Genomic DNA, 25,569 nt, shown 5'->3' on the forward strand with positions numbered 1-25,569 from the left:
AGGGTTGCGGGAAGAGCAGCCGGAACAGCGCTGCGGAAAGCCCCGAGCGTGGTCCGGGAACTGAGAGAGCCAGGGGAACGGGCAGTGTGCACTGGGGCGCCTGCTGTGTGCTGAGCCCCGCGCACAGGCCACGGCCATGGCTCTGGAGAGGCTGGAAAGCCCCGCGGGCTTCTCAGCAAGGAGTGGAGTGCCCCCCTACACCTTTCTAAAAACAGACTCTTCCCTAGAGCGGTTCTAGGTTCCCAGGGACGCTGAGCGGAAAGTACAGGGAGTTCCCGTAGATCCTCGCCCTCCCTCCCCGCACACACGGCTCCCCCCGACCGTGACCCTGCGTGACACGCCACGGTCGCCGAGGCGGGGTTCACATCGCCTTGACACGGGTGTCCGCGTGGTAGTGTTGTACGGAGTGGGCTCTCCGGGCCTCGCCCTGGCCGCAGTGGGGGGGGCAGGGTGGGGGATCTGTACCCGGCGGCCCCCAGCCCGGTGCCCCTCTGTGTCCGCAGTGCTGGCCTACATGCAGCTGCTCGAGGACTACTCGGAGCCGCAGCCCTCCATGTTCTACCAGACGCCGCAGAAGGAGCACATCTACCAGCAGAAGAACAAGCTCCTCATGGAGGTGTACGGCTTCAGCGACTCCTTCAGCACCGGCGAGGCCCCGCAGGAGCTCGCGCCCCCCCCCGCCCTGCCCCCCAAGCAGCGGCAGCTGGTAAGCGGCCCCTCCCGGCTGTCCCTTGCTGCTCCACCCCCAAGCGACCCGGCTCTCATCCAGACAGGTCTCTAGGAACTGGGATGGTCCTGGGGCAGGTTTCGGGCGCCTCTCCTTCCGGCCCGGGGCTCTGGGCCGTGCTGTCGTGCCCTCGCTGCGGCCTGGCTCCTGCTGCACCATCTCCCCGCCCTGGGGGTGGCGCCTTTCTTTTCCAGAGCAGCCCCTGCAGCTGGGCCTGGCTTGTACTCAGAATGTTGGCTTTCTCTGTTGACGGCCCTTTTTCTCTCTTCTTTGGCTCCAATATAGACCTCCCAGAAAGGAGGGACTCAATCAGAGCACAGGGCCCGGTCTGTGTAGGGCCATCTGTGGACTTGATTTACATAATGGGCCTCACTGCGCAGTGACTTAACCCCCGCCCTGGCCGGGCATGGCCCAGTGAGAACCAGCTCTACTGAAGCAGGATGGCTTTGCACAGAGCCGCTTTGTGTTTCAGGCATGGCGCACCGTCCCTCCTTCAAAAACCCCTCCTGTGTAAGGACTCTGTGTAGGTAGCACAGAGGCAGGCTGTCCAGCCGTGGGCAGGCTGTGAGGCTCTGGGACCAGACGAGGGGCACGGCGGGTGCACCTCTCAGCCCTTTTCTCTTTGCCACCAGTTTACTAACCGAGTGGGCTCTGGTCAGGGTGTGGAATCCAAATGTGCCATCCAGCCATGTTCTCCAGGAGAGGGGACCCGACTTTATCAGAGCTGCGTGTGCTGTCTTGCTCTTACGCTGGTCAGTCTGGTAGTGATGGAACCGGCGAGGGGCCCAGCGCGGCTGGCCAGGCCGCCTTTTATCCATTGCGAGAGGACGTGAGGTGCTGCCCCGACTTTTCGGGGAGGCAGCTGCCGACCGGCGACAAAGGCCCCTGGGTGACTCCTCGAAACTGTCTGGGCCTCGGCAGTGCTGTGATTGGGCCTCGAGCACGCCCGGCCCCAGGCGTCCCCGAGCCTTCCTACACTCAGCGGGCTCTGGGGCTGGCCCCGCAGAACCCCCCCGCAGCCAGCCTCTTGGGGGACAGCCTGGTCTAGTCGAGGAAGGGCCAGGCTCGGGCTGGGAGTCGTGGGTCGCAGTTCAGCCACCAGCAGCTGTGCTCAGGCCTCAGCTTTTCCCCCGTCCCGCTCACCCCACAGACACCTGAACGTGCCCGAATATGAACAAAAACTGAAAATTGATTCTAGGTTTTCAAGAAGAAATTGTCACCACAGAAATATAAATGCCTGCCCCCCAGACCTCCGACCTAAAATGTTTGGTTGGGCAGCTGGGCCAGTTAGGTTGAAATGTGAAGTTTTCTCATCGCCTCCTGCCGGAGTGCGTGCGTGCCTGTCGGCCGGCCTTGGGCATCTCCTCCATGCCGTGTAGCCCGTCGGCGTCGGAGCGCTGGGGAGAGATCCCTAAGGAGCGCACGCGAGTCCCAGCCCACGCGAGAGAGCTGTCAGACAGCCTCGCCTGTGGCAGGGCGGCGGCGAGGGCCGCTCTGGGGAGACACCTGCCGGGGGCCCGGGAGGTGGGCCGACACCCTGTTGAACACCGCCCTGTGTGAGCGCCGGGGCTTTCGTGTGGTGTCACTCCATCCTCCCCATGGGCCCTGGCACGCCCATTTTAAGTAAACTGAGGCTGAGAGAGCTGGAGAGACTGACTCAAAGCCCGCTGCCAGAAGTGGGAGGTTTGGGAGCCACGCCCAGCTCTGACTGAAGCCCGGGCTTCTCAGCAAGGAGTGAGCTGCCGTGCCCCGTGCCGGCTGCGTGGCATATCCCTTCTCCAGTGCAGACGCAAGAAGTGTGACCCCATTTTTCCAGAAGGAAGTGAGAGTGCTGGTTGCACCTGCTGGCCCGCGTGCACCGAGGGAGGCTGGTTCTAAGTGCTTCCATGCACACTGCCCCGCACCGTGTTCCCCACATCCTACGGATGTCAACCTGGGGCACAGAGAGCTTTGAGTAGTGCCCGGGGCCAAGCAGGTCACGAATGGCGGGGCTCAGGTTAAACCCAGGCAGCCTGGCTGCATGTGCTCTGCATTCTGCCGGAGCACAGCCACCCCACAGAGGGGGGTCTGGGGCCCCAAGTAAGCGGAAGAGCAGGGACTCACCGAGGTCTGCATGGCTCCTCCCACCTTAGTGCCACTTCCAGCCGACCCAGAATTGAAGAGGGCGCCCGCTCACCCAGGTTGCCTTTGGCAGGCATCCTTAACCCCTGAGCTGGGCCGGGAAGCCATCCCTCTCCAGAATGTCCCAGCAGAGTCGGGTGGCAGCCTGTTTCGCCTTTATGTGTACATGCCTGACTGTTCTCTGCTTTTCTCCCTCCTTCCCTGTCTTCTCTCTCCTTCCTCTGTCCAGCAGGCCTCCTATGCTGCTTCTTCCTTCTCCTCTGTCTCCTACTGTGTCCAGCAAACTAAAGTGGCCTTCATTCCCGAGGACGGCAGTGCCACTCAGGGCATCAGTGTGTCCGTCTCTAACTCCTTTCTCAGCCGGCACGGCAACTTACCTGTGCCCTCGGTGAGTCGCTCCCTGCTGCTCGCTACTGGGAAACCGGTGAGCGAGATCTTTCCCTTGTCGCTCCTGCCTCCGACGTGTGTGCTGCTGCCCACCGCTGGCTCTGTCTCTCCTCGGGCCCCTGCACTAGGTGGGAAAGGGTGCACGTGGTTGGCTGGCTGTGGCCCGAAGGACCGTGCGAGCGGGTGGGGTGGGGAACGTTAGCGGCCACGCTTGGAACGTCATCACCCAGCCATAAACTGGCAGGGATGTTTTGGCCTTTTTATTCCATTCTCACACTGGGCCTTGGGTCAGCCCTGTAGTGTTCTGTGTTTAAAAAGGAATAGTCCTCATGTAGGAAGCAAAGCCCTGGAGAGCAGGTTATACCCGGCACGATGGAGTTTGAGTTTGAGAGCTGTATCAGTTAGCTTTTGCTGACTCTTGCTACGTAACATGCCACCCCAAAACCTTGTGGCTTAAAACAACAGGAACTGTTTGTCATTGCCTAGGACACAGCTTAGTAGTGTGTCTGTGCTGACCCAATTAATCTGTTCCAGTGAAACTCTGGGTGTCAGGGGAAAGCACTTGGCAAGGGGGCACATTTGGGCTCCACCTAAAATCGGTTTATCCTCCCCAGGCCTCAGTTTCTGTCCTTTGGGGTTGTACTTTTCCTTACCTCTTATAATAGTTCGTGATTGGGAGGATTAAGTAAAATCATAGGAAACTTCCAGGCGCATAGTAAGCTTAGAAAGTTTATTACTATTGCTCTTTCTCTTAGAGGTCTGGATTCTGGTCTTGGCTCTGCTCTCATTCTGTACAGGAGAGCTTGGGCAAGTGGCTTAACCTGCTTGTACTTCCCTTTCCCTCTATGAATGACGAGGTTGACCTGGTGACTTTTGGAGACCTCTCCAAGCTTGGGTTCCCAGTGTGGTCTTGTCTGGTTTCCGTATTTGGGAGCCATCCAGCGCCCAGTTTAAGCTGGGCCTGCCCGTTGTGAGGCCCTTGGGACACAGTCCTCCCTTCGGTGCTAGGGCCTAGCTTTTCAGAGCCCGCACCAACCATACGTGCTGTAGAAAGGCTAAACACCACCCGCCCCCGCCCGCCACCCCCCCAGCCCTGCCCTGCCCTGCCCTGGTGCACAGACGCCCTCTGTTTCCTCAGCATGCATCTCTGGCAAGCTCCTTTCACAAATCTTGCAAAACTTGGCCTGTAGACAATCCCAGCTCTTGACAGTTTTTCCCCCTCTGTGAACAGAAAGTGAGTGTGAGTTTTCCTAAGAGTGTCTACAATATCCCTTTTGAGTAGTTTGGGGTAGAAGACTGTCAATGCATTGGACGGTTTACTACAGAATTAAAGAAAATTTGAGGGCATTTTAATTAAGTTTGGGCACGAGTACGTCATGGTTTTCACCCCCGGCGCGCAGGGGAGTCTTACGGCATCTTGCAGAGGACGTGTTGTGTTCTCAGGGGCAGCTCCACCAAGGAGCCTGAGCGGAGTGAGCTAAGAAAGGTGCTTTACTTTACTTAAAGGAAAGTCCCTCCGGGCCTCAGGAGCTGTTAGTAATGGCCTGAATGTATGCAACGCTTGACATTTGAAATGCTGAAACCCCGGAGAAGTGATTTAGTGTAATACCAGCGTATGCTTCGTGTATTCTCTGCTGCGTTCTAAGATGAGCCCCAGACAGAGGGCCTTGACGTGCTCTCAGAGCAGCCCTTTATTCCCGAATGGCCCTGGGCCTGTGTCGTCAGTCCAGCATGGAATTCCCAAGGGCTGCCTCATACGAATACAGCAGAGGCCAAATCTGAAGACACCTCACACAGTTCCTGGTCCAGTGACCTGTTACTGCTGCCGTGTAACAGGCAGATTGAAAACCTTGCCAAGGGCGTTGTAGAGCAGTACACCTGCACTGATCAGTGTGAAATGAAGTAGGTGCTGGAAAAGCATTCTTGTTCACTCTTCCCAGGATCCCAGGATAAGTGTAATTCAATAAGCACGGAGCCTCTCCTAGTGCGGGTCGGGCAGCAAGAAGGATCCAGAGCGAGTAGGGTGGCCCCATCATCCTTGAGACGCCCTTGCAATTGAGTAGGCAGAGTAAGTTGAGCATAAAAGAGACTCCGGCCCGGGCAGCGCGGGAGTACCCGCGTGAGAGCCGCCGATGGTCCGTGGGGCCAGGACGGTGTCAGGCAGCGCTTCGTGGGGAAGGGGCGCTTGAGCTGTGGTGGGAAGGACAGTTGGGATTTCAGGGAGATAAAGGTCAGGGAAGACTAGTCAGAGTTGTTCCACACCGAGGGCCCTGCCTGAAGGTGAGGCCGGGAAGGCCTGGCATACGTTCTGGAAGGTTGTCTCAGGTATAAGCACGCAGGACTGAGGTCCTGGGTGAGTGGGCTGGAGGGTAGTGACGTCAGCCAGCCCTTGCACGTGTCCTGCCCCTCAGCCCAGACCGGCTGCTCCCCGAGCTGCTTCCTTCCGGGGGCGGCCCTCTGGGGCTCAGGCCCGGTCTTGAGCTCTTTCCCCACTTGTCCGCCAGACGTGTTCCTGCTCCCGTTCCTGCCTGGCGCCCACGCTCCTCTTCGCGGTCTCTGGCTGGGTCTGCTTAGCCCTCAGTCCACGGGCCCCCTGTCCTTCCCGCCATGCGCCGTGATCCTAGGAGACGCACAGCCGGACTGGTGTGTGGTGTCCAGGGTATTAAGACCACTTTGATAGGAGAAGGTGTTCAGGGAAACGATGAGTGACCTTGAGGCCAGAATGATGTGGAGAGCTAGGTGCAGCCTCCCCTGGGCTGGGAGGCTGACGCCCTCGTTCCTGTTCTGATTCTGCTGGGCCTTGCAATGGGCCTGCCCCCTTGGTGACACTGGTAAGGGTTTGAGTGACAGGCCCTCCTAGAAACAGCTCTCAGACGTGGTGCTGGCGTCTGCTCCTGTCCCTGGATTCTCGTCCATCACTTGTACCCCCTGGGCTGGCCCGCCCCGTTCTCACTGCGGCCCAGCCCGTGCTGGCTGCCCACCTTCTACCTCCACCCCCTTCTCGTCCCTCCAGCACCAGCCCTCCCCGCCCCGCCGAAGTCCCACGCGCCGTTTCCTCACCATCTCCCTCCTCTAGCTTGCGTTTTCTGTCATTCTGAGCCCTAGTGGTGCCAATCTTGAAAGTTTGGGGTTGGGTCCATATTCACCTTACCCTTGACCATGGTGTTACTGAGGGTCTCTCAGTAACCGTTGGGGTTGCCAGTGCCCTCCAGGTATTGCAACGGCGATGTTAGAAAAATCACTTTCCGCCGTCTCCTGAACTATTTTCTGGTACATTCTTTCTTTGCCAGCTGATATTTACTATCACCGAGAGATCTATCTGGATGCTAGGAATCTGTTGAAATGCTTTCTTTACCATCTTGGCTTGCAAAATGATTCTGGAGAAGTAAAACTACTAGAAGACCCAGGTTTTAAGAAGAACTTCAGAAATACCCATAATAACTGTTTTAAAAAATCTTTCGGGTAACGAAGTCAAGGGTGTGTCATGTTGAGGACTTCAGTGTAAAGGGGGGAGACGTGTGGAGCCGCTGACAAGGACTCTCCGAGGGCTGGGCGCAGGCTCTCTTGCCACAGCACGCGTGCCCTTCAGGACCCACCCGGGGGAGACTCGCTCTGTCCGGCCCCCTCCCCGACCTCCCGTCCCAGGCATCCCGGAGACCGGGGCACTCTGACAGGTCTGGAGGCCAGACGGGGAAGGGGGAGGAGGCGGGAAAGGAGAGACGACGGAGCCGGGTGAGAAAGGGATTGTGGGCCAGAGTCACGAGGGGGCCGGCCGCTCAGCGCAGCACAGCACAGCACAGCGTGTGCCCTCCTGCTGGGAAAAATGTGTTCCTGCCTCCCGTGCCTGCCTCTTGTTTCTTCCTGATGCCACTTTCTCCTTACGGCTTCCTGCCCTGCTTAGAGAGAACTCACTCTGAGAGAAGAGGGCGCGTCCGTGGGCAGCACTGGGGCCCAGGGACGGGCAGGTGTGTCTCCGAGCTGACCTGTCATGGGGGGCGTTGTTCCGTCGGCCTGCCCGGCTCTGCGGGCTTTCCTGGAGAGCAGCCCCGGCGCCATCAGCATCGGGCAAGCCAGGGCCGTGCTGCTGCCCGCCAGGAAGTCTCTGCTGGCCCCTCTGCGGCCTGCTGCGGCCCAGGCAACCCAGGTGCCACTCAGGTGCCCGGAAACCGTGGACTCTCAGGCTCTGCCCCATTCTTGGGGGCCTCACCACAGAGCGTAGTGGGCAGGTGCCGGCGTCTCACCGCTAGACTCTGGACCCCCTGGGATTAGGGATCCACCCCCCCACACACACGCCTGCCGTGCCCTCGGCCCCCCATCCTGGTGATTTCTGTGCGTGTTCCCCCCCATCTGAGTTGCCCAGGCGAGAACTGAGCTCATCGTGTCCCCCCAGCCCCACGTATGCACCTCGTTTTCATGGGACACGTGCACGCCCAGTCACCAAGCCCTGTGGCCCGACCCGTCGCCCACCCCACGCTGGTCCTTCTCTCCACCCCATCGCCGCCCCCGGTGTGGCCACCGTGGCCTCCTTTCCAGCCTTGCCGCCACAGCCGGCCGCTTTCCTTCCCCGCAAAGCAGCACAGGCAGACCGAAGTGTCGCCCCTTCCCTGCAGGGCCAGGCCGCCCACCTGTCCAAGGCCCCGCCTTCCCTCCGCTTTCTCCTGCCCCAGCTCCTCATCGCTGCCTGCCCCCCTCCCACCCCACCCCTGGGCTTCTCTCCTCTGCCCTGGCCCTTTCCCGCTTCCTCCAATCCCTTCCCCACCAGGCTTTCTCCTAACTTGCTGCATGGACCTGAGCATAGCACCCCAGCTCCGCTTCCTCCTCTGTCACTGGGGGCGTGAAGTCCCGAGGATTAAAGGGAAAACGTGCATAAAGAGCGTAATGTAGTGCAAGATGCACACCAAAAGGGAGGAATTATCACAGTGTTGTGCATTGGGTGGCTTCTCTTTCTTCTGCAATGCTCGGGCTCTTTTTCTCTGCGAGTAGGGACTGGGCTTTCTATGTTCTTGCACCTTGTACCTGGGTCAGGGCCCAGCAGCAAGGCGCAGGTGCTCTGTGACGCTGATGTGACTGGGAGCGGTGACAGGGAGGCGCCCAGCTCTCCCCCACCCGACCATGCCGGCCGTCTTTCCGTGCTTCCGAGTATTTCATCAGAACAGCCTGAGCGGACTCATCCATCACGGGAGAGCCTCTCCATTCCCATGAGTCAGAGGCACTGATCCCAGGCTGTGGCCGAGAACCCTCTTTCTTCCTCTTTTTCCTTCTCTGCCGACCCAGGAGGCGCTGGCTGCTGGCTCTCTGGCCGGAGAGGTTCACAGGCACTTCTTTTCTGCTGGGCCCTTGAAATATGATTTGGCTTCTTCGGGAAGTTCACCCTGTGCTTTTCCACCCTTCCTCAACGACCCGGGGTGCTTGTATGGCCGTCGCTTCCCTAAAGTGTGACGCCCGAGTTCACTGCCCCTCCGAGCCTAGACACGGCCTTGAGGCAGGAGGCACAGGCAACCAAGTACCTGCGGGGTTTCTGCTGCCCGCAGGGGAGCGGTAGAAGCCCAGCTCTGTGCCAAGCCCCCCCCCCCCCCGGAGGAGGTGGTCACCGCGTGAGTCCAGGAGTGAGCCTGGCGCACCTGCCGTGGACAGCAAGGGCCAAGCGAGGAGGCGGGACTGGTCGTAGCCCAGAAGCAGGACCGGGGCTTGGGGATCCTTGCCCCAGGGGCTCTTGGCAGCAGCCACTCCACCCAGCTGTTTCTGCCCCCCCTTCTGAAGACTCCCCGACTCTCTGTTGGTGCACACGGCATTGTGGATGCCCAGCGCCCGCAGGCTGCTTCACACACAGGAACTTCCCTGCAGCCCCTCACTGCACGTGTACGTCTGACCCAGTCCGTGACAGTCGACTGGTCAGGTACCAAAAGGAGCCCCTGGTCCTCGTGAAGGTCCTGTGTGACGTGAATGAACCCTAAGGGTGCTGTACCTACATTGATAGTTGCCTTTACATTCATGTTTTCAAGCTGCTTGTCGACTTGTCAAGGGCCTTTCCTACCTGCTCTGTGATGGAATGTTTACCCCTGTTCTGGAGATGGAGACACCAGAATAGAGGAACTGAACCATTTGATCAGAGTTTTAAGTCAGTGCTAAGGTTAGAATCCAGATCCCCATCCTGTGAAATACAGTGTCAAGCTGACATTTATGAATTGCTTAATGGCCAGTAAGCATTGAGCCCCGATGAGGCTCCGTTGAAAGAAAAGCCCATGCACGGCTGGGCGTTGAGAGGCGTGCTTTTGTCCTTTGTGTTCTGACGCAGAGTGTAGCTACAGGCGCTAAATAGTGCTAAAGATAAGTATAAATTAGAGCCCTTGTCGTGCTGTTTAAATCCAAACTGAGTAAAAAATAGTTGAGTCAGATTTCTAGAACTAAGATCAGATCATTTTTGAATCTATACTAAATTTTCTTACGAAGAGTTGATGTTATTAAGGTTAATATTTAATGAATATACAGAGCATCCTAAAACGTATTGGAGGTTCTTACAAGAATATAATTAGCCGCGAAACCATGGGCCATAAACGTAGTGTTTTCAAGGAAGATCTTGTGATTCAGCTTGCAAAAATATGGAACATGAGAAGAAACATAGTAAATTTCTACTTACATCTGTCCCAAAATTCTCCTGAGCAAAACATTTTTGTTCTCTTACATCCTTTGTTATAAAATTACAGATTAGAATTTTGAAATGAGTTTTAAAAATGGACTCCACCAAGAAATTTGTTCAAAAAGAGAGAAGGTATTTTTTGAATCCAGCATGATGCTGACGTTGCCTTTCTTGGGTGAGCTGAGCGCTGTCTCATTGTTCACACGATGGGACCAACAACAGTGTCTGTCCTCACCTTGAGCAGAGAAATCGCAAGTGCAGAAGCTTGCGGCATTGGCCTCAGAATCTGCCTCTTGGCTTCGGAAACTCATCTTTGGACATTATCTAACATGTAGTTGTTATAAATTAACAGAAGCGCATCAAAGAAGGAAGTTCCCTCTGGACCTAGGATAGACCTGAAGGATGGCTTTCGTAAACACGTAATTAACTGGGTCCAGGTAGGAGAGAGGAGATGAGCCGTCTTCCAGCCAGTCTGCCACATGGAGTGACAAGGACCGTTATCAAGAATCCTTGGGCTTCCCTGGTGGCGCAGTGGTTGAGAGTCCACCTGCCGATGCAGGGGACGCGGGTTCGTGCCCTGGTCTGGGAGGATCCCACATGCCGCGGAGCGGCTGGGCCCGTGAGCCACGGCCGCTGAGCCTGCGTGTCCGGAGCTGTGCTTCGCAACGGGAGAGGCTGCGACAGTGAGAGGCCCGCGTACCGCAAAAAAAAAAAGAATCCTTCCTTGTGACCTAGGAGTGATCACGTCCCATCTAAGAACCAAATCTGATGTGGTTCTTTCCAGGAGATTCCTCCCCAGGAAATCATGGACATGTGTGTTTTGCAGTGGTTAAAAGCTTTACTTCCTTCCAAGAGAAATAACTGACACCCATATCGTGTCAACACTCGCAGACCCTGCGAGTTGTTGAAAGAAGCATCCTCAGAGCCCAGGGCTGGCCCGGGGCTGTGGTTCCCACTGGGTCTCCATAGGGGGAGGAAGCCCAAACCACCCTAGAAAAGCACCTTCCCTTGAATATGTTTTCTCACAAATGATGGATAAAAATTTAAGCCCCCAAACAAGCTGTCCAGTAGCTTATCTGTTTTGCTAAGTAGCGTCCACAAACACTGAAAGCATAAGCCTTGCTTGAGCCAAGAGAATACAGTAATGACTGATCTCTGGAATTCTCTATACTTCCAAACACTTGCCTGCAACAATACATCCATTCACTCCGATGAGCACGTTTTCCCCATGATCAGTAGAGCTGAACGTTCTCCAAAGCTTGGAGCCCAAGTCACCGTGGAGTAGCTGTACCAGTCAAGGTCCTCTGGCCTGTGGCTCCAGCTCTCAGCTGCTGGCTCGCTGGCTGCCCCCTCTGGCTCCCCCAGCTTTCTGCTAATCAACGGAATTAAATGGAACGTCTGTCATATTGAGGAATCAGAATTTTTCATGTGAAGATCTGCTCTCCTGTTTTCTTGCCAACACAACACAGGGCCTGTCCCTAGTCGTTTTTCATGCCAGGACGTGATGGAAAGGAAGTGGCACTGAAAACCGGTGCCTGGCCAGCTTCGGGTGGCTTTGCTTTTTATCATGTGACTGACCACACATCACATCAGCCTCCCTCATCCTTCACACCCAGAAGACGCTCTCGGTGGTTCTTTCAGGTATATGTTTTCAAAAGAGCGGGGTCCTGGCTCCTGTGTCTCTCGTGAGGGCATATCTTTTCGCGGCATTCCCAGGTGGTATATCAAGCTGTGGCTCACTGCCTTTTGCAGGCTGGTCATCCCTCAGGAGGTCTCCGAGTGGCCGGCAGGATTCTGCAGAGCTGCCGGACCGCGGGCTTAGGGCCTGTCACGTGCCCAGGGCACTCCCTGAGTGAGAGATAGCCGCCCCAGCACCGTTTCTGCTGAGCCGAGCCACGTGTTACTAGGTACGTGGCTTCCCCTTCCAGCCTGTTTCTCCATCCCTGTAATAAGGATCCTAACAGCACTTCGTGCAGAGTAAACGAGGTGATTCAGGTAAAACCTTTAGCACCTCACCTGACCAGCAGGAAGCATTCTGTAGGAAGAGCTGTCGTCGTCGTCGTCATCATCGTCACGAGATGGTTCTTGCTGGCGCTTTGATTGTGTGATCAGGGCTGCTGTGGGGGCCAGGTGCCCCCCGCCCCGACTCTCCTCCCCAGCAACTTGCTCCAGCACTCCTAGATCATCTGCAGAGATCTGCCGTCTGCAGACAGGCAGCCCCTCATGTCATAAACTCCTCCTCAGCCCCAACAGTCTTACTCTGGCTATAAATAAAAATTCCTGCCGCGGAGCACAGCAGCAAAGCCGGGCACCAGCCAGATCCTAAAATAAACTCCAGGCTGTGGTGAAGGGGTGTTTCTACTCAGCGGCCAGCCCTGCTTTCTCCCTGCCCGTGTGCATAAATATGATCTTAAAGGGCCTGGAAACGTTTCTCTGGGGAGTCAGTGGAGACCGGGCCTGTTGACCGTGGTACGGGAATGAGTGTGCAGGGCCGCCGGAGGGACCGCGTCTCCCCGCCCACTGGAAGGTGATTTTCCGGCTTGGCTCCTGTCCCAGCAGGACTGCATAGCTTGAATACCAGAGCTGCTGCAGCCTTGTTGCGGGCGGGGTGGCCTGGACGCTTTGTCCAAGAGACGGGCATCTTCCTTCCCTTTTCCTCGGTGGCTGCCCCCTCCCCTGCAGTCCGCACCCTTGGTGGCCTCCCCAGCCTCCCGCTTCGGACCCGGACCCGCACCTCCACAGCGAGGGAAGCTTGTCCACTACTGTCCACACCCGCAGTCGGTGCTCTGCTGAGTCAGGCGATAGATATTCTAGGCACTTTAGTTAATGACATTAGAATCTATTCCTAAGTGTTCCTTCATTCAGTAAATATGTATTGAATTAATTATTTAAATGCCTTGGCTCTGTTTTTAGAGGAGTTCCTGAGGGTATTTTGGAGGGCAGGAGAGGCTAGCCGACATTGATTGCTTGTCACACAGTGGGACTTAGGGGGCGTCTCAGTAAATTCACAGAGACCTTGTAAGAGAAGAACTGTTGTTTTCATCCCCATTTCAAAAAGGAAGAGACTGAGGCTCTAGAACTTATTTCACCTGCCCAAGGTCACACAGGTAGAGCGAGAGCCCAGGACCCAAGCCCAGGTCTGTGTGACTTGAGAATGTGCCCTCTAGGCAATTGTTCTGCCTCCCAGAAAAGGCACCGCCATGCGTGTGCGGGTAAGTGGGTGCTTGGTTACTGCCGGGCCCACTTCAGTGCTCGACACATTTACACGGGGCGTGGACAAGAGGGGGCGTCAGCGAGGACGTGTCAGGACTCCAGAGTTGGCATTTGCCTTACTTCGTTCAGGCTGCTGTAACAAAATACCAGAGACTGGATGGCTTATAGTAACAAGTTTATCTCTCACAGTTCTGGAGGCTGGAAGTCCAAGACCAGGGTGCCGGCATGGTTAGGTGAAGGCCCTCTCCCTGCTCACAGATTTTTCGTTGTCCTCACGTGGCAGAAGGGTGAGGCATCCCTGGAGCCTCTCTTCTGTGGCACGGATCCCATCATCCCTGGGGGTTAGGGTTTCAACATAAGAATTTGGGGGACGCAGGCATCCCGACCATAGCAGCATTGACCCTGAATCGTAAACTAGATCGAGTCATGGCCAAGGGAGAGGTGTCTGTTAGCCTATCTTAGAGCAGCACCTGCGTGCTGGAGTGAGAGTCCGACAGGCCTGGGGACCGGGCTCCTGCGTGAGACCTCAGCCACTGCCCGAAACAGGCTGGCCTCCTAGGACCGGGCCATCCCCTCCGTCCATCCCTCGGCTGATGCATTTCGCTCAAGGTCTTCTGTGCACCTTTCCGGCCAGTGAGAGAGCCTCACTGTGAGGGGAGCATCCTCCAGAGGTGAAACGGAGAGTCCCCAAAGCCAAACCCCTCACGCCTCTGCCATGCCCAGCAAGGCCAGGCCTGGATGGCTGCCCTGAGAGGTCAGGTGAAACATGGCACCTGCCGGAGGAAGGCACTGTGGACGCTCCGGCCCCCCAGCCCTAGGGGGTGAGCAGCCGAGCCAGGGGTCGAGCAGCCGAGCCAGGGGTCCACCACCCCCAGCTTCTCTCAAAAGAAGGGATGTGGACGAATCGGAACCAGTAGGAATCTAAGCCTTCAGTGTGGGTGCAGCACTTCCACTAATTCACCAGCCTGTGTCAAAGGGTCGGCCTTGAGTGTGTGAGTTAGATGGGGAATAAGATGTGTAAAGGTGTGTTGGTTCCCAGGCAGTAGTATCCTGGGTCTGTTATAGACCAGCAGCCAGTGGGGCTCATGGGGTGAGAGGGCCTTGGCCTCACCAAGGAGCGGGGAGGAGCTCTAGACTGACCCGCACAGCCTAGGAGGGCAGGGCGGGCAGCAGGGAGACAGACGGAGGCTGTGCCTGTCCCTTGAGTGGCAGCAGCTCTCTGTCCAGTTAACCTGTAAGCATGTAGCTTCATAAAAACGCTTAAGGGTATGAGTGGCTTTGACCTCTGGTTAGTTTAAAACTTCATTTTTTGTTCCTCCTCCTCCTTGTCCATGGGTTTCAGAAATCCTCTGCCAAAACGCAAAGGACATTTGAGTGAGCAGTGCGCATGTTTGTGCTGGGTGGGCTGTTGTCAAGTTCCAGTACCTGGTGGGAAGTGAGCCTGGCAGGGGCTTCAGATTCAGGGCCTGCCTCACACTCCTGCCCGTTTGGCAGGTGTCGGCAAACCCTTTGCAGGACATGATGACACCATGGGATTCTTGTCCCAAAGCTCCTCCATCCCTCCTGCCGCAGCAGAGCCCAGGCCCGAGTGCACTCACTGGCTCTAAGGAGCTGTGGGCATCTGCTGTGGCGCCCCAGCCTGACCTCAGGCTTTTCTCTCACGATGAGAATCTTGAAGAGCGTAGCCGGGCTGTCCTAAGGTGGCGTCAGAAGCATTGCACTTTATTTGTTAAAAAAAGAAAGAAAAAAGTTTAGGCAGAAAGGGAAATGAATTCAGAAGTTTTTAGCATTTTGGTAGCACAGTTCTTTCAACCATTTTTTAAGGCTTATACCCTTCCCTTCCAAAAGGATTTGAAGTGATTACAACATCTAAAAGGCTGCAGTGTTTGACTTCCGAGGAATAAAACCAGAGAGATTCAACCAAAAAACTCAAAATAAGTAAACATGACCAGGTGTCTGACTGCATGCACTGAATTCAGCCACCTGGCTCCTGGAAGAACAAGAGGCATAGATGGGGTTGCGTGGGTTTCATTTTCTGACAAAGAGGACGGGACTCCCATACGGGGGGGGGGGGGTTGCTCTCCTTTGGGGGTACCCGCGTCCTGCCCCTGAGGACAGGGTAGACGCTGCCCCTTAGACGCGGAAGACAGCACTGGTCGGTCTTCAGGCCCTTCTCAAGGGACCCGTGCCAGGGTGGGGGGACCTCAGGCCAGAGGAGCGCGGGGGTGGTTTGGCCTGAGTGGTGGTCCTGGTTAGAATGACTGTGAACGGCCTGTCATGGCTCAGCTGAGTTAATCTAATTACTTTTTCTTTTGTCTGTTTTCTTCTTCCCATCCTCTCGTGTTCGTGTCTGTGTTCCACTCTGACTCCGTAGTATAAATCTGTGTTTAGGTCCTACTCCCAGGATTTCGTGCCTCACAGCCAAGCTTCCGTCCAGCCTTTCCTCCCGTCTACCTCCTCTTCCTCTCCACATTTCCCACCTGTCCACCAGTCTCAGAGCTCTGACTTAGCGGTGCCAACCGTAGCCAGTCCACCTCCCAGCACCCTGGACGGGCCTCTTTCATCTTCTCAGGAGAGCAGCTTTCATGGGAACACTGTCTGCCTTCCTTCCGAAACCTCTTTCACTGACTCGCCCCAGACGCCTTCGGTGAGAACTCAACACACACACGCCTCCCCGTGGGGCTGCGCCTTCAGAGAAAGCCTCCGCCCTCACGAGCGGTCAAGTCTGTTGCTGGCGTGGGCCCAGTCGCGGCGTGGCTGGACTGAGGGGTGCACAGGTCACCGGGTGAAATCGTAGCCCATCTGTTTCCAGAACAGAAAATGAACCTTCTCTGCAAAGTTCCCATCAAACTAGGGATCTGATTTTCCACAGATGGGTTAGTGACCATTTAGAGACAACAGGTTGTCATAAGCATAAGATAGCAAGTGCTACTGGTTTTCTGTGTGAGTGGTTGTTTCTAGAGAAAGGTGCAGAGATCTCTGACAGCTCAGAAGGCAGTTGCGTGTTTAGTTGCCGAGGTGCTGAGGGTGGAGGGCCTCTTTGCTGTGCTGAGAGATGGGCCACAGCGCTTCACCCGGCCACGGGGAAGTGCTGCCGTGCACACGGGTGGGGACACGGACAGGTAGAGGGGCAGAGCAAGTGCGGGCACGTGCAGCCGGTGCGTCGGCGTGGAGCTGTCTTGATGGGTTGCCCCTCTCCCCCCATGTCTGGTCCCAGCACGGCAGAGTGGGGAGGAGGACGCCTCCCCCGGGACAGCTTAAGTGGCCCTTGACACCTTGGGGGACGCTCCAGCAGGAAACGTGGGTCCCCTCTGACAGGCAGGAGGTGGCAGAAGCAGCTTTGTTCCCCAACCCTGGGAAGGCGTCCCCGGAGAACGGGGGGCACGCCGCCGCCGCTGTCCTCTCCTCCTGGTGAAAGGAGCGTCCCGGTCAGGGCCAGCCCCGTGGCGGGGGGCCATCACACGTGTGTTTCGTCTCGTCCTGTCTCCCCCAGAGCGAACGCGCCAGTGAGGGTGAATCCATCAGTCTGTATGCCTCTGGCCAGAGCAGCGAGGAGTAAGTAACCGCGGGCCGCCTTGTGCCTGCAGCCTAGCCTGGCAGGGGTCGGGCCCTGCTTCTGTCTGGCTGAGCCTCCCGGGCACCAGCAGCCCAGCCAGGGGCCGGCTCGGCTCCGCGAGGAGAGGACAGGGCTTCCGGAGCCTCCTTTGCTTTCGCTTCAGCGGTGTGCTGCTCTCCAGTCTGGCCGGTGGGCCGTCTGGAGATCACGGGAGCAGCCTGGCCTTGGCCCTGGCCACGTGTCCAGTTGCTCTCAGAGATTTCTTTCTACCCTGCCTTGCGGTGTTGGGGCCTGTCTTCTGTCCCTCCCCCAGAGGCAGGGACTCCTCTCTCCCACACTGAGCCTTCCAAGCCGACATCCCCCTCCCACCCAGCAAGCTCCACGCCTACAGTCCCTGCTTCCAAGGAGCATGCTGAGTCCGCCAGGCCTCCCTCCCATCGTGGTGGCCCTTGTTTTACTGCCCTCCCAGCGCCAGACAGTCAAGGTACAGCAGTTCTGTTAAGCAGTCAGCTTTCCAGGTTTTGCTGCAGCAAAACATGACCTCCTGCAAAACCTTCGAAACTAATTCTCCCCACCATCCCGAGAAGAGGGCCGGGTCCCTGGAGGGGAGGTGCCACGAGGACTCCGTCCTCCTCAGGGGTCAGCTTGAGGGGCCCAGTCCATAAAAAGCGTGGTCACTCCCGTTAGGATGGCCCCCTAAGGGGGCCCCCATAGCGCCTAGATATCCGCATGAGGCCAGCCCCACTTCAGGTATTAGCACGTTGTAGAATACCACAATTTTCACTCCAGTGGGTTCAGCCCCGTCCTTGGGAGGTAAGCTGTTTCTCGCCTGGTGTTCCCACCTCACCTGTCCCCTCTGGTGACCTCCCCCACCATCATCCAGTTCAGCCTCTGCACACGGAGTCCATTCCAGGCTGGCCTTCCAGAGCTCTCCCCTCCACCTGTGACCCCGTGGGGTGCTGCAGTGCCCTCCACGAGGACGCTCCGCATCTTCATACCCCCCCACACCCCACCCCGTTCTCTGCTGTGGCCTCAGTGGCAGACCAGGGATGCCGGGGGGCCGTGTCGTCATCGAGTGGGTGGGCCCAGGTTCCTAGGAAGAAACGAGGCTGCCGGAGGAGGGAGGGGTCGCCTCTGTGCACTCGAGCAGCGAGGCCCTTGGGTAGCATAGCTGTGGTGCTGAGGGCGTGCTGTGACTGGGAAGCTGGCGGAGGCCTGCTGCACACCTGCAGGGCGTAGCGGACAGGGCCACAGCCTTCCAGCTCGGGGGTCTGGGGCCGGGCCCTTCACTTCCCACGGCCTCTGTTTCTTTGTGTGACCGGGTATGGTGATGTCGGCCAGCAGGTAGGGTATTGGTCAGGGCCAGGTGAGGAAAGGCATGCGCAGCGCCTGGCGGAGCTTGGCTGAGCGGTAGCTCCTGTGACGGTCCTTTCTTCCGGCAGGTGGTCGGGATGGCTTCCTCTAGGTCGGCAGCTGACAGAGGTTATAAGTAGTGGCGCTTTTCACTCTCCCCAGAGGCAAGATGCTAGTCTGAAGAGGGCCCGTGCTTCCTGTGTAATGGACCGCGGTCACGGTTGACGTGTTTACATCTCAAGTTCCGTAGGAACTTGCACGCAAAAGCCACTTGCAGGCAGGAATGCTGGGAAGCAGAGCAGCCCAGCGGGGGCACCTGTCACACACCCAGCACTGCCTTCTCTTTTCAGGAATCACCAGCTTCGAAGGACGGACATCCCAGAGATGCCTCGTCGGCCGGCAGTGCACCTGGGAAGGAAAACAGGGACGGCGGGGACAGGTAGGAAGTTACCCACGTGGAGCCGGGTGCCCTGAAAGCATCACGTCTGCCCGCCCAGTGAGAGCTGCCCCAGCTGCCCCTGCGGCAAGCACGCCAGGCTGGCTGGGGCTTTATGTTGACACTTCCGCTGCGCCAGATGCGTTTTTTACAAAGTGAAGGTTTGTAGCAACCCTGCATCAAGCAAGTCTGTAGCCGTCACCTTTCCAACAGCATTTGCTCACTTCATGTATCTGGTAATTCTCCCGGGATTTCAGATTTTTTCATTATTATTATATTTGTTATGACGATCGGTGATCTTTGAGGTTACGATTGTTAATTGTTTGGGGGCACCACAAACCATGCCCACATAAGATGGCAAGCAATTGATAAACATCGTGTGCGTTCTGACTGCTCTACCGAATGGCCGTTCCCCCATCTCTCTCCCTCTCGGGCCTCCCTGTTCCCTGAGACACAGTATTGAAGTTAGGCTAGTTAATAACCACACAATGACCCCAGCGTTCAAGCGAAAGGAAGAGTCACACATCTCTCTCACATTTTTTTTTTTTTTTTTGTCTGCGTTGGGCCTTCGTTACTGCGCGCAGGCTTTCTCTAGTTGTGGCGAGCGGGGACTACTCTTTGTTGCAGTGGGTGGGTTTCTCATTGCCGTGGCATCTCGTGGCGGAGCGTGGGCTCAAGGCACATAGGCTTCAGTAGTTGCAGCACGCGGGCTCTAGAGCGCAGGCTCAGTAGTTGTGGCGCACAGGCTTAGCTGCTCCGCGGCATGTGGGATCTTCCCGGACCAGGGCTCGAACCCGTGTCCCCTGCATTGGCAGGCGGGTTCTCAACCACTGCGCCACCAGGGAAGTCCCTCTCACTTTAAATCAAAAGCAGGAAATGAAGCTTAGTGAGGAGGGCATGTTGAAAGCCAGGATAGGCCTAAAGCTAGGCCTCTTGCACCAACCAAACAAGTTGGTTTGCCAAGTTGTGAATGCAAAGGAAAAGTTCTTGAAGAAAATTAAAAGTACTGCTCCAGTGATCGCACAAATGATAAGAAAGCAAAACAGCCTTATTGCTGGTATGGAGAGAGTTCAGGTGGTCTGGATAGAAGATCAGGCCAGCCCAACGTTCTCTTAAGCCAAAGCCTCATCCAGAGCAAGGTCCTAACTCTCTTCAATTCTGTGAAGGTTGAGAGAGGCGAGAAAGCTGCAGAAGAAAATTCTGAAGCTGACAGACGTTGGCTGAAGAGGTTTAAGGAAAGAAGCCGTCTCGTAACGTCAAAGTGCCAGGTGAAGCAGCAGGTGCTGACGGAGAAGCTGCAGTAAGTTATCCAGAAGATCTAGCTGAGATCATTCATGAAGGTGCTACACTACGCAACAGATTTTCTATGTAGACAAAACAGCCTCTATAGGCAAAAGACGCCATCCAGGACTTCCATAGCCAGAGAGGAGAAGTCAGTGCCTGGCTTCAAAGGACAGGCTGACTCACCCATTCGGGGCTAGTGCAGCTGGTGACTTTAAGCTGAAGTCAGTGTTCGTCTACCATTCCCAGAATCCAAGGGCCCATACAAATTATGCTAAATCTACTCTGCCTGTGCTCTGTAAATGGAACAACAAGGCCTGGATGACAGCACATCTGTTTACAACATGGTTCACTGAGTATTTTAAGCCCACTGTTGAGACTTACTGCTCAGAAAAAAAATTCCTTTAAAAATAGTACTGCTCATGGATGATGAACCTGGTCAGCCAAGATCTCTGATGGAGATGATATGCGATGAGATCAGTGTTGTTTCCTTGCCTGCTAACACAACATCCGTTCTGCAGCCCCTGAATCAAGGAGTAATTTCAACTCTCAAGTCTTATTACTTAAAAAATACATTTTGGAAGGCTATCACTACCATAAGCTGTGATTCCTCTCATGGATCTGGCAAAGTAAATTGAATCCCTTCCGGAAAGGACTCACCATTCTATATGCCATTAAGAACATTCATGATTCATGGGAAGAGATCCAAATATCAGCGTTAACGAGAGTTTGGAAGAAGTTGATTCCAGCCTTCCTGGATGACTTTGAGGAGTTCAAGACTTTAGTGGAAAAAGTCACTGCAGATGTGGTGGAAACAGCAGGAGAACTAGAATGAGAAGTGGAGCCCGAAGATGTGACTGAACTGCTGCAAGCTCATGATAACACTGTAACAGAGGGCTTCCCTGGTGGCACAGCGGTTGGGAGTCCGCCTGCCGATACAGGGGACGCGGGTTCGTGCCCCGGTCCGGGAGGATCCCACGTGCAGCGGAGCAGCTGGGCCCGTGAGCCGTGGCCGCTGAGCCTGCGCGTCCGAAGCCTGTGCTCCGCAACGGGAGAGGCCACAACAGTGAGAGGCCCGCGTACCGCAAAAACAAACAAAAACTGTAACAGAGGAGGAGTTGCTTCTTATGGATGAGCAAAGGAAGTGATGTCTTGAGATGGAACCTACTCCCAGTGAAGAGGTGGTGAAGATTATCGAAATGACAACAAAGGATTTAGAATATTAGCGGCAGGGTTTGAGAGGACTGACTCCAATTTTGGAAGAATTTCCACTGTGAGTAAAATGCTAGCAAACAGCATGCGCCTGCTCCAGAGAACAGTGTGTGTGAGAGGAGAGCCAGTTGGTGCTGCAGACTCCACTGCGGTCTTGTCTTAAGAGATCGCTGCAGCCCCAGCCTGATTAGTCAGCAGCCGCCAGCATCGAGGCAGGCCCTCCACCCTCAGAAAGATTACAGCTCACCAGTGGCTCCGATGGGGGTTAGCATATTTTTAGCAATAAAGTGGGGGGTTTTTTTTGGGGGGGGGTTGTGGTTTTTTTTGTTGCGGTGCGTGGGCCTCTCACCATCGCGGCCTCTCCCGTTGCGGAGCACAGGCTCTGGACGCGCAGGCTCAGCGGCCATGGCTCACGGGCCCAGCCGCTCCGCGGCACGTGGGATCTTCCCGGACCGGGGCACGAACCCGCGTCCCCTGCATCGGCAGGCGGACCCTCAACCACTGCGCCGCCAGGGAAGCCCTAAAGTATTTTTTAATTAAGGGGTATGTACACTTTTAAAATTTGTATTGATTGATTGATTTTTAAGGTTTAATGTAATTTTTATTTTGGGGGGCTGCATTGGGTCTCCATTGCTGCGTGCGGGCTTTCTCTGGTTACGGCGAGCGCGGGCTGCTCTTGGTTGCGGTGCGCGGGCTTCTCATTGTGGAGCCTTCTCTTGTTGTGGAGCACGGGCTCTAGGTACACGGGCTTCAGTAGGTGAGGCTTGCAGGCTCTAGAGCTCAGGCTCAGAAGTTGTGTCTCACGGGCTCTAGAGCGCAGGCTCGGTAGTTGTGGCACACGGGCTTAGTTGCTCCGCGGCATGTGGGATCTTCCCGGACCAGGGCTCGAACCCGTGTCCCCTGCATTGGCAGGCAGATTCTTATCCACTGTGCCACCAGGGATGTCCCTACTGTTTTTTTAGACATAATGTTATTGCACACTTAACAGACTACAGTATAGTATAAATATGCCTTTTATATGCACTGGGAAACGAGAAAAATTCATGTGAATCACTTTATTGTGTTACTTGCTTTATTGCAGTGGCTGGGAACCGAGTCCACAGTATCTGAGATATGTGTGTACACTCTTCCCTTTATTCTGATTCTCAAAATTACGCTCAGGGTAGAGAACATGGAAAGTATAGAAATGTACAAGAAAATAAGAAAAATCACTGATAACTACAGCCCTCAGAAGCCTTCCTCTGGCACACAGGCTGCCACTGCTCCTCGAGCATCTCCACGCATCCTCTTCACCTTACAAATTACCCACAACTGTGTTTTCTTTCTCAAGCCCTAGGCCAACCTTCCTTCTGCCTCTTCCAAGTTCAAATGTAGTAAAGGAGTGTAAAAGATTCCCTCCCAGCAAACTTTTTATTGTGAGTTTCTAGAGATAGTGTGTAAATTGTATGTAGTGTGTATTTGAAAGTAAGTCACAGACATGACACTCAGCCCCTAAATACTTCAGCATGCCTCCTAAAAAAATTTAGATGCCCACCTGATTACAATATGATTATCACACCTAAGAAGAGTAATAAATTCTTTACATTATCTGATATGCAAATGATCTTCCATTTCCCTAGTTCTCCCTAATACGTCTTATAAGGCTTATTTTTTGGAACCAGGGTCAATCAGGAGTCATCTCTGCATTTAGTCATATGTCTCTTTAATCTTTGGTAACATTTTCAACATTAGCATGCGTCCAACCTGCCCAGGTTTAGAAATATGTAGTAAATTTCTCCAGTCCACACGTAGAAAGGATAACGTGAAGGACCTGTGAATCAGCCCTGCCACCTGCGACTTCATGTTGACTTCCCCTTCTTTGTGAAATGCTCCACAAATTCAAGCTTTTCCTCCCTCTTTAGGCTAAGGTTCGGCTACTTCTGGAGTCTTGGGTACAGAGCTAAGCAATACCCACTTGCTATTGTCAGGCCTAAACATAAATGGTTAAAGATGTGGTAAAAACAGCAAGAGGCAGGAAAAGAAATAGAAAGCATTCTCTAGGGGCCTATTGACAAGGGCTGCCTGCCGCCCTACTCTGGCCGCCCTCAGTACCGTCCACACGGAGTCCATGATTCAGTGGCCCAGGCTCAGGCCTCCCCAGGTGTTAAGGGGTGAGGGGTTTTCTAGTCTTACATGCAGTGGCAGAGGTGTCTGTGCCAGACAACAGCAGCTCACGGGCTCTAGCTCCACTGGGCCCAGGGGCGCCATCTTTCAGAGCTCAGCTGGCCCCTGCACAAGAAGCAGGATGAGCGCGTCGACCAGCCAGACGGCGGCCACGGGGCGCTGTCCTCTCCCGCGGAGGCCAGGCCACAGACTGGGCGCTGGCGCACAGCTGAGGGTTCGTCCCAGGCCTGCGCCTGGTCTTGCTCTGTCCCATCCACGTTGTCTTACCAAAGGCCCAGGGGCTTTTGTTTTGTTTTGTTTTGACTTGGGTTTTTTCGCCCGTACCATGCGGCTTGTGGGATCTTATTAGTTCGCCAGCCAGGGATTGAACCCAGGCCCTCAGCAGTGAGAGCACGGAGTCTAGTCACTGGGCCACCAGGAAGTTCCCCAAAGGCCCAGGTTTTAACGTCTCAGATACTTAGGGTTAAAAGTGAAGCCTGCGACCACGAGGCCAGTCAGTGGCTCAGAGGCTCCATCGTGAGAATGACGGGAATATGGGAGAAAACGCTGGGGGAAGGCACGGCGCCCGCAGACCCCTCAGCCACCTGCCTCCTGCCCCCCCTGCAGGCTCCCCGTGTGCTTTGTCTTCTGGAAGTTCCCTCCTCCTCCCCCTTCACCCGAGCTACTCGGCGCCTCAGTCGCAGCTTGCCTGTCCCGTCTTCAAGCCCTCCCTGCCCTTGGCTCGGGCTGGACCCCTGCTCAAGCTGCTGCCCACCGGCACCCGCGGGCAAGGGCCTGCTTCCTGCTCCTCTTCAGTCCGCTAGAGAGGTGGCCCTGGGGAAAGGCCTGGGGACGGCACGGAGATCGTGCTGCCTCGTTCCCCCGTCACGCTGGCCCTCTGCCATTCTCTCCTTGAGTAGCATCAGTCCGTGCGGTCTGTGGGCCTTGACACGGGTGACTGAGACCATTACTTTTTCAAATCGCTCAGTGGAACGTTCTTGCTCTGCGTGCTTAATCGCTTCCACTTACTGACGGATTGTCCGGAGAGAGCAGGGACTGTCCCCAGGTCACACAGCTTATCAGGAGCAGAGCTAGAAACCCAGTCTGCCTCCCGTTCTCTTGTCCATCCCCCAGGCCCCGTGTGGAGGGGTGGGAAGCGGGTCTGGGCTTCTCGCTGGAGCTGCAGTCCGGGGAGGACTCGTTCAGGGGAGCGGCTGTACCACACAGGCCCCGCGCACGCGGCCACGCTACCCAGGCCCCCGGGAGCCGTGGAGATCGGGGTCTGTTGACACAATACAAACCATTTCTCTCTCCAGGGCCCCAAAGTCACCAGATGCCCCAGAGGCTCATTCGGAGGAGGAAGTAGACGAGCTGTCTCTCATTGACCACAGTGAGATTATGGCACGGCTGACGCTCAAGCAGGAGGTGGGCTCCTCGCAGGCCTTCGTGTGCAGGGTCTGGCCCAGAAGGAGGGCGGGAGGCTCTGAGAGGGGAACCTGGAGGAGCCCCAAACAGAAGGGGCCCAGCCGAGTGCTGACCCCCCCCCAGGCGGCCCTCCTGCGCGGCAGGCTCTGGCATCCCGTTCGTTCCGGCCCCGTGCCTGGGCCACCGTGGGTGCTCTAAGACCCTGGGCACGTGGGTGACTTCCAGGAGGCAGTGTGCTGTCCCCTTCTCTGACACTTCTGGAGAGGGATCTTGGGCAAGTGACATGTCCTCTCTAAGCCCCAAATGACAGGACTCTGGAGGGTGTTGTGAGAACGAAATCCATGAGGGTGCGCAGCACGGAGCCCGTGTGCGGTAAGCCCTCGCTAGTGCAAGATACTTTTATGTTGTTAATGACAGAATGACCCCAGTGTAGTGTCAGCGCGGGAAGCACAGGTAATTAAGAAATTTCAGGCCTGGCCACTGAGGCTGCCTCCGTCCCATGTCTTGTCAGGAGAGCCTCATGGGTAAACACGGTGCCCAAACCCGGCACAGTAAGAGGAGCTAACCTGAGAGGGCCTCCCGTCTCCCTGCTGCCGAGCGATTCTGGGGACACAGAGGAATGGCTCCCAGTGGTAGCCTTGACCCCCGCCGAGGAGGTGGCTGTGTTCTCCACACACACGTGGCTAGGCTGCAGCAGAGAGGAACCAGGAAGGCACGGCTGGCTCCTCTGCAGAGAGAATGATGTTTCGTGACTCTTGCCAGAAATTTCTTCTGAAAAATCAGGTCCTGGGCGGAGCTGCCCTGTCTTAGCTGGAAATCCAAGACACTTCCAGCGTAAAAACCTTGAAGCTTTGGAGAGGCAGGTGCATCTCCAAGAGCTAGAGACGCAAGGAAGTTCACGGGGCGTGGTCTCCTTCGGAATTACAGCGTATGGGGCTGGTGGCTGCAGGCCAGGTTTATGGGTTAAAGCCTCAGTTTGCTCATGTGAAAATAAGACTTTTCCCTTAACTGGCAGGCCACGGTCAGTGTAAGCAACATCGGATATAATTGAGCATCTTTGTGACACTTTTCACTCCTCT

At 55.9% G+C, this 25,569-nt stretch overlaps 1 protein-coding gene across 17 annotated transcripts in view; it reads left to right on the top strand.

Moving 5' to 3' along the window:
* The window catches only part of RAPGEF1 (Rap guanine nucleotide exchange factor 1), a 152,253-nt gene that overhangs the window by 111,835 nt on the left and 14,849 nt on the right, over window positions 1-25,569 (top strand). For 6 of the 17 annotated variants that reach the window (XM_067040453.1, XM_067040457.1, XM_067040456.1 and 3 more), the window contains 5 exons: window positions 504-706; window positions 3,078-3,236; window positions 15,460-15,732; window positions 18,345-18,433; window positions 24,382-24,490. In XM_067040453.1, the coding sequence (XP_066896554.1) occupies window positions 504-706; window positions 3,078-3,236; window positions 15,460-15,732; window positions 18,345-18,433; window positions 24,382-24,490 (833 nt within the window). The remainder of the gene's footprint in view (window positions 1-503; window positions 707-3,077; window positions 3,237-15,459; window positions 15,733-18,344; window positions 18,434-24,381; window positions 24,491-25,569) is intronic. The other 11 variants (XM_067040463.1, XM_067040464.1, XM_059071420.2 and 8 more) reach the window with 4 other exon arrangements.

The sequence above is a fragment of the Kogia breviceps genome, chromosome 8, assembly GCF_026419965.1.
Source record: "Kogia breviceps isolate mKogBre1 chromosome 8, mKogBre1 haplotype 1, whole genome shotgun sequence".
NCBI classification, from domain to species: domain Eukaryota; kingdom Metazoa; phylum Chordata; class Mammalia; order Artiodactyla; family Physeteridae; genus Kogia; species Kogia breviceps.